At 31.1% G+C, this 7,448-nt stretch overlaps 2 protein-coding genes across 2 annotated transcripts; one reads left to right on the forward strand and one right to left on the reverse strand.

Annotated features, from left to right (window-relative positions):
* Positions 1–229: 229 nt before the first annotated feature.
* Positions 230–2,861, reverse strand: LOC126918590 (hsp90 co-chaperone Cdc37). Its single transcript, XM_050726650.1, has 5 exons — positions 2,674–2,861; positions 2,163–2,296; positions 1,621–2,062; positions 1,232–1,537; positions 230–1,153 (listed from the first exon to the last, which is right to left on the reverse strand). Exons 1-5 carry the CDS (start codon positions 2,704–2,706, stop codon positions 860–862), a joined length of 1,209 nt encoding a protein of 402 aa, XP_050582607.1. The 5' UTR covers positions 2,707–2,861; the 3' UTR covers positions 230–859.
* Positions 2,862–3,114: 253 nt separating this feature from the next.
* On the forward strand, positions 3,115–7,229 carry LOC126918581 (integrator complex subunit 7). Its single transcript, XM_050726636.1, has 13 exons — positions 3,115–3,415; positions 3,491–3,810; positions 3,896–4,120; positions 4,190–4,439; positions 4,509–4,582; positions 4,673–4,818; positions 4,921–5,266; positions 5,333–5,592; positions 5,661–5,861; positions 5,937–6,030; positions 6,103–6,206; positions 6,286–6,781; positions 6,869–7,229. Exons 1-13 carry the CDS (start codon positions 3,325–3,327, stop codon positions 7,145–7,147), a joined length of 2,886 nt encoding a protein of 961 aa, XP_050582593.1. The 5' UTR covers positions 3,115–3,324; the 3' UTR covers positions 7,148–7,229.
* The last annotated feature ends 219 nt before the right edge of the window (positions 7,230–7,448 follow it).

Consider the following 7,448-nt stretch of genomic DNA (forward strand, 5'->3'; position numbering starts at 1 on the left):
AATATTAAAAATTAATAAAAGTAATATATACATATATTTAAAGTAAACTTAGAAAATTAATTCTTCATTGTATTTGATTTATGTATATTATTAATATCCTAAATATGCTATATATTTATAGTTTCATACTCTTATCTTTATTGTAAGAAAGAAATTAAAACTAAAATACAAAATGGATAAATATTCGCGAGAGCGTATAAGTTATTTCGGAAATTCGTAAAAGAGACAATGAAAAGTATTTTCTTTATTTACATTACAACTTTAGGTTGTTTACAGTTTTTAATGTACATAAGACATAATTCCAAGAAAAAGATCAAAAATATTTAAGTAACGCAACAAATTATGATTTGTATGTATACATACACACACACACACATATATATATATATATACACACGTGTATATATGCATTCTACATGTATTAGTACATATAAATATTAATATTTGTAAATGTTCATATCAGAAGTAACTTTTAATTATTCAATTTAAATATATGATAAAGTGCATCACGTTTTACTAAATAATTATCATGTTTAATTAATAAATTGTAATATTCACACCTCCTATAATAACTTGAAATTATGTGACAATTCAGTCTTAAAGTAATTCAAGGCATAACCATAGTATAATATTATTATAATAAGAAAAAGACAACGAAGATAAGAATGTTGTATTCATTGCCTAATGACAATATTTTATTATAACATATTCTGGATATTAAAGAATATATATATACATATATATATATATATATACATATATATATATATATATATATACACATATATATATATATATATATATATATACTTGCATAAATGAGTCATGAAAGTCAACATATGTAATTTACAGACACGTGTTATTCAGGATTGGCCGCCGAGGTTTCTTCTACATCGTCCGCAGTTACTCCTTCCTGTATCAAATCTTTAGCTTCTGCATTGTCTGCAGCTACTTCTCCCTCTATCAATTCTTTAGCCTCTGCATCATCCGCAGTTACTCCTGCCTCTATCAATTCTTTAGCTATTGCATCTGGTAACCAAAGACCACTATCAACACATCGTTTCATGTGATAAAATGCTTCTTTTCGTGGCATCACTGCTAACGTTTCTTGCAATAAAGCATGATCTTGGGTTTCAAAGCATTTTTGTAGGGGCTAAAAGTAATATATTACAGTAAACACATACTATATCAAAATAATAAGCAGAAATATTTACAATAAATTTGCTTGTACCTCTGGTAGACTTTCAAATACTTCAAGTGGGTCAAGACCACCTGGACCTCGACGCGCTTTTTTCTCCTCTTCCTCAGCTTCTCTAAGGGCATCTGCTACTTTTTCAACAGCTCTCTTACGTATTCTTTCTTTAAATGCTCTCAATTCATCTTCGAAAGAATTTCTATGTTCTAACTCAGCATTCTGAATACGACTAAAGAAGGAACCTACACATGCTCTTGGATCAACATCTAGTTGTTTTGATAATTCTAAAATATATTGCATACATATACATTGATGCGCAACGTGTTCCATTAAATCATGTTTCTGAAATTAACAACATATTGATAAAACAGATTCATGTCATTATCTATTATCTATTACAAACATTCAAATGTATATATACTTACTTCTTCTATTTCTAGGTTAATACACCAGATAACCAAGTAATTTGCAGTATTTTCACATACTAACTGCGGATTATCTTGTAAAAATTTCTTACTATCTTCATACCTTCCGAGCATACCAAATTCTTTCAACTTTTTCTCATTTTCTTTTGCAAATTCTTTCATTTTTTTTTCTTTCTCCTCATCTGATAACCCATTGTCATCTCCCTTACGTGGTGATCTCTTATTAATCACTGTTTTTGTAAAACCATCTTGTCCAATAGTATCAACATTCCAAGGTGTTAATTTCTCTTTTTTCTTTATTTCCTCTTCCCTTTCTTTAATCTTTAAATCTTCTTTTTCAAGATCTTGCAAAATTTTTTTCAGTTCGGTTAAATCTGCTTCATTTTGTTCATTTTCTAATTTTTTAATTTTTTCCTCTGTTTCTCTCATTTTTTGTCGAGTTCTATAAATAATATAAATTTTTAAATTAATGATGGTAAAATATACATATTACTATTGTGGATAATTTATGTATGTAACTCTATGCTTAGAAATTAACATACTCTGTCTTTTTCCTCTGATGCTCCTCTTGCTCACGTCTCCTTTCTTCCATTCTTTCAACCCTTGCTTGATGACGCCATCTAAATAATGATGGTGTATCAATGTTTGGGTGAGTATCATCTTCATCGTCTGAAATCTAACAAGTATAAATTTTAGCATCATACATACTTATCATTGCTTATACATATAATATACTTCATAAATTATTTTAAGTACATAAATATATTAATTATGAACAAGTATATTCAATGAGAAAAATAGAAAAGAAGACAAATATTAAAAAAAAATGATATTAGATTTAGTATAATAAGTTTGTACTGAAGAATGTACTTCATTTTTTCTCAATTTATAAACAATAAATACCTAGATGAAAAAATTTTCTTCTAGACAGCTTCTAAATTTCATAATTATTTTATATTTTTGTCAAGTATACAAATAAAAAATAGCTTCGGAATTTCTACTATTACTCTAGAATATTCCATAAGTATACTGGACCAAAACTAGGGTTCCTACCTCAATATCTTTCCATTTGCTATAATCCACCATCGTTCAGCCAGTTAATTGTGCTTTCTATCCAATAATATATCCTTATGGAACTGACTATTTTATAAATATGACTTGTGTATAAAGTTTTTCTTTTATTTTCTTATTTTTGTAAAAGCAGAAATACGACGCCCTTACTTGTCGAAGTTTAATTGTCAACTACATTGGTGTGAACGTAGAACATATTCGCACGAGATAATCGTTCGATGTATCATACCAGTGACTCTCAATTATTTAAATTGATTCGTACGGATTTAATAAACATATGCGATATACGTAATTAACTTTTATTAATAATATTAATAATATAAATTTCATGACATTAGTGATAATAAAAAATATTTGTATACCTTTTTATCACAGAAAATGCAACTTGTTAAAACAGTATACGATAGCCGATTATGCTAACCGAATTTCTTTAAATTTTATTGATTGTAATCTTTCATCCAAAGGTATGGTTTTGCTTTCTACGTATAATATACGTATAGATTAGACATAAGCACGTGTACTCCAAATACGCTGAATTTGGCGTTATATACAGGCACTCTAGATTTGTTGATCCTCAATGAAAACGTTTCATTTAATTCTTTCTTATTCACTGAATTTTATACCTTGAAAATAATGATTGGTATGCGAATGAACGCGTTTAATGATACAGGACTTGGTGAACCAGAACAAGATGCAAATACCGCACTTATAGAATTAGATAAAGGTATGTTTATAGTCTTCAAGTTAACCTCGAATCAATTTATCTACAGTTCTTATTGTAGTAAAAGATATTTTTTAGGTTTACGATCAACAAAGATTGGCGAACAATGTGAAGCCATAGTGCGATTTCCTCGATTATTTGAGAAATATCCTTTTCCTATATTAATAAACTCTTCTTTATTAAAATTGGCAGAAGTTTTTCGTACTGGCAGTAATTTTTTACGTGTTTGGGTCCTTAGAGTATGCCAGCAAAGTGAGAAGCATTTGGATAAAATTTTAAATGTTGATGAATTTGTGAGACGTATTTATAGTGTTATACATTCTAATGATCCTGTTGCTAGAGCTTTGACTCTGCGAACATTAGGCAGTGTGGCTGGTATTATACCAGAAAGACAACAAGTATGGTTTTATTAACTTTTATACCTTAATTTGTATCTTATGATACGTACAAACTTTAAAGCTGAAACATTATTTAATTTATAAGGTTCATCATAGTATAAGAAGATCATTAGATTCTCATGATTCAGTTGAAGTTGGAGCAGCAATATATGCTGCCCAAATGTTTGCTGCACAATCAAAATTATTTGCTGTTTCCATGTGTAGCAAAATATCTGATATGATTAGAGGTCAAGCAACCCCAGCATCAATGAAATTACAACTTATACCTATTTTACAATATATGCATCATGATACTTTCACAGCTTCAATGGTATGTAAATATAAACTTTAAACTTTTAAATAGAATTCAAATATTTTTTTAATAATAAATTTGTTAAAGGTAAATGAGCTTTGTATGGAACTTCTTGGTAGCTATCCAGCCGTTGAATTTGTGAGAGTCACATTAAGCGCTTTAAGTACACTAGCTTCTGCAACATTAATTGATGTTCCACAACAAGTTGCTCTTTTATTACGTTACCTGCAAGATGATCCAAGATTGACTATCAAACGCCATGCTTTACATTTACTGCATTCGTTAGCAAGAAGAGGAGCACATTTATGGCCACAGGGCGCACTTAATAATTTGATAGGTAAATATAATAAATAGATAATTTTATGTGATAAATAAAAATAGGTATTTAATGAATTTTATATTTTAGAAAGTACTACAACACTTCTACAAGATGGTGCTGGGAATAAAGACCTTCTTATACGAACGTTAGACGTAATCGAGGTTATTACTTACTCATAAAATAGTAATGAAGGAAGAAAATTTGTGAAATATTATGATTTACAAATAAACTTTTGATATTATTTAATTTAGGTACTTAGTCAGAGTGCAGTAACATGTGATGCAAACAGGGAAGAAGGAAATCCCCTGCTATCATTATGTGTAAATGCTTGCTATTCTCCTGATCCTTTCATTGCAGTGAAAGCAATTACTATTTTAGCTAGAGTTGCATGTTATTGGTATGTAATTAATAACTTTTTTATTTGTGATGTTAGAATATAGAATAGCTTGAATTATGTATAACTAAATTTTTAACCAAAATCTTAACTTTTTACTCATAGCTATGAAGAAAATTTGCCAGCTTATGGTATACAAGATGTTGTATCTTGTCTGGAATCTTTGATTGTACTATTAGCATTGGATGACAAGTATTTATATCAGTTGAAAGCTTGTTTACGTTCGACAGTAAAACTATGTCAAGCTCAACCTAGCCATTGTTCAATATTTGTCGATGCTATAGGTAGTACACTTTTCAATACTCATGCAGAAGGTGGACAAAGTGAGAAACAAGCACTTGCTTTATGCGAAGCATTGGGTGCTATTGGAAGTTTAGGTGAAAATACATTACTTCCACTTTTACCAGATATATTAATAAAACTTGAACAAACTGTGCATATACATACGAAGGTAAAGTTAAACGAAATATATATGTGCATACTTTATAAAAGGTAAATGAAATAAATTTTCTCAAAGGTAATGTTATGTACGTTACTTTTTCAAATGATAACGGGAGGATATGAATGGAATTCAGAATGTTTGGAAGCAGTAGAGGAGGTTATTAAAAATGTAGACGGTTGGGCCAAATATCGAATTGCACGTAGTGCCGCAAGATATGGTCATCATACGATAGCAACTCAAATATTTAGGAGTTTAAAGGAAACAGTTGCGTCTGAACAATTACACTTTTGGTTATGTGGTTTGGAATTAGTTACAAAAGCTGAAAGTTTTCTCATGTTAGTTTCTATTTGTTGTCTATAACTCATTTTATGGAAGTATATTCCTATTCCTTAAATCATTACAGTGAAAAAACCGGAGAGATAGAGGGCAGAGAAAGAATTCATACCGTGGGAAAGTTAAACAAAGCTATTGCACGTTACGCGAGTGCATGCGCTTCATTAAAAGCTGCTAGTACGCCATTACGAAGTTTACAATTTGCTAGCGAATATTCGAAATTACGGTGTGAATTTCTTCAAGCCATTGTGCAACTTTTACATTCATGCAGGTGCTTTGAATAAATATCATAAAATTACTGTTACTCCTAATTTTTAAAAATTACATAATTATAAATATGTTTTAGATCTCTTTGCACAGCTCCACCACCTGCTATTACATGTACAGTAGTTTTAACTACAAAAGATGATCTACAGCGATATGGACGTGTTACTAATCAGGTACTTTATTCTATCTTACATTTTCAGTCCCATTTTGAATATAATACTTACAAAATGATGTATATTTAAAAGTTGAGGAAATCAGCTCAAGAACTTAAAAACTGTGCGGAGAACTACCAGAAACTTTATCAATCAGCTTTTGATGCTGATCCTGGATCATTAATAAACATACGGGCGTATCCTTTTCAATACGTATTTGATTTCTGATTTATAGTTAACTTTAGTATGGTTTTTGACTTGACTTACCATATACAGATTACAAGAAATTTGTCGTTTGTTAGCGAACAGCGTCGAGCGTGTTTGCGGCGGTACAGGAATTCAAACGTATCAACAAAACGAAGTCAATTTTAATTTTGGCGATACCGTAGAAATGCGTCAACTGGCTCGTTGTTGCACCGAGTTACGTCGTTTAGCGCCAAGCTATATAGGTGAAAATAAGGCAGCTGCACTTAGTCATTCGAGAATAAACTGCTTAGTCTCACAGGTGATGTTATTAGCTGGAACAAAAATGAGATTACCTATACCTCGATATTATTTTCAAGCTTTGCAAGCAACTAGTGTCAAGTTATCTGTCTCACCGCAACCACGTGTTCTTGGTGAACCAGTATCCGTTCCTCAAGGAAGTCAATTAGCGTTAAAAGTTGAAGGAGTGTTACGACATGGTCGACGCGCTTCTCTTTATCGTTCTGTTGCTGCTGTTTGTATTTCTATTTCTACTTCGCCTCCATCTAAGATTAATTCGGATCAGAAGGTACGAATAAATATATTCGTTAGGGTAAATTTTTTTTGTACATATCTATATTGATACCGAGTCCATAAAAATAATGTTTACTGGCAGGATTCCAATACCAACGAACTACAGCAAACGGTTACGCCACATCGCGATTTCTTCGCTTGTGAATTCTTACTTTCATTAGGAAGTCCGGGTACAACTACAACAGCGTGTGTAAGTAATACCACTAATGTCAACAATAACGTAAACAGTAGCGGTGGACAATATCAAGTTACGGCAAGCGCGAGTATACTTGACAAGGATGGCAATGTGTGGAAATGCGGACCGCGTTCCACGCTTCAAGTCAGGGTACACGAAGAGCCAGCTAAAAGAAAGTTACCATAACAATGTGATCGTGTATTTTTTATTATATAACATTGTGCATACACAGCACGCAGAATAAAAAATTGTTTTACTTTAATCAAAATTATCATAGTGTTTTATTTTTAATTATCCCCTTATAAAAAAATGTCTTATTTTTTGTAAAGATTGGATTTATTTTTGTAGTACACATGACGTTGAGTTAGATAAAAAATAATTATATCGAGTAATAAGGTACAAAGTTGCAAAAGCTACGATTCGATGAGAGGTAAAGGACCGAGTAGAGGAGCAGCGATAGTCGATGTACGAGTGGACGCGCCGTGAG

The sequence above is a fragment of the Bombus affinis genome, chromosome 7 (assembly GCF_024516045.1).
Source record: "Bombus affinis isolate iyBomAffi1 chromosome 7, iyBomAffi1.2, whole genome shotgun sequence".
Classification (NCBI taxonomy): Eukaryota; Metazoa; Arthropoda; class Insecta; order Hymenoptera; family Apidae; genus Bombus; species Bombus affinis.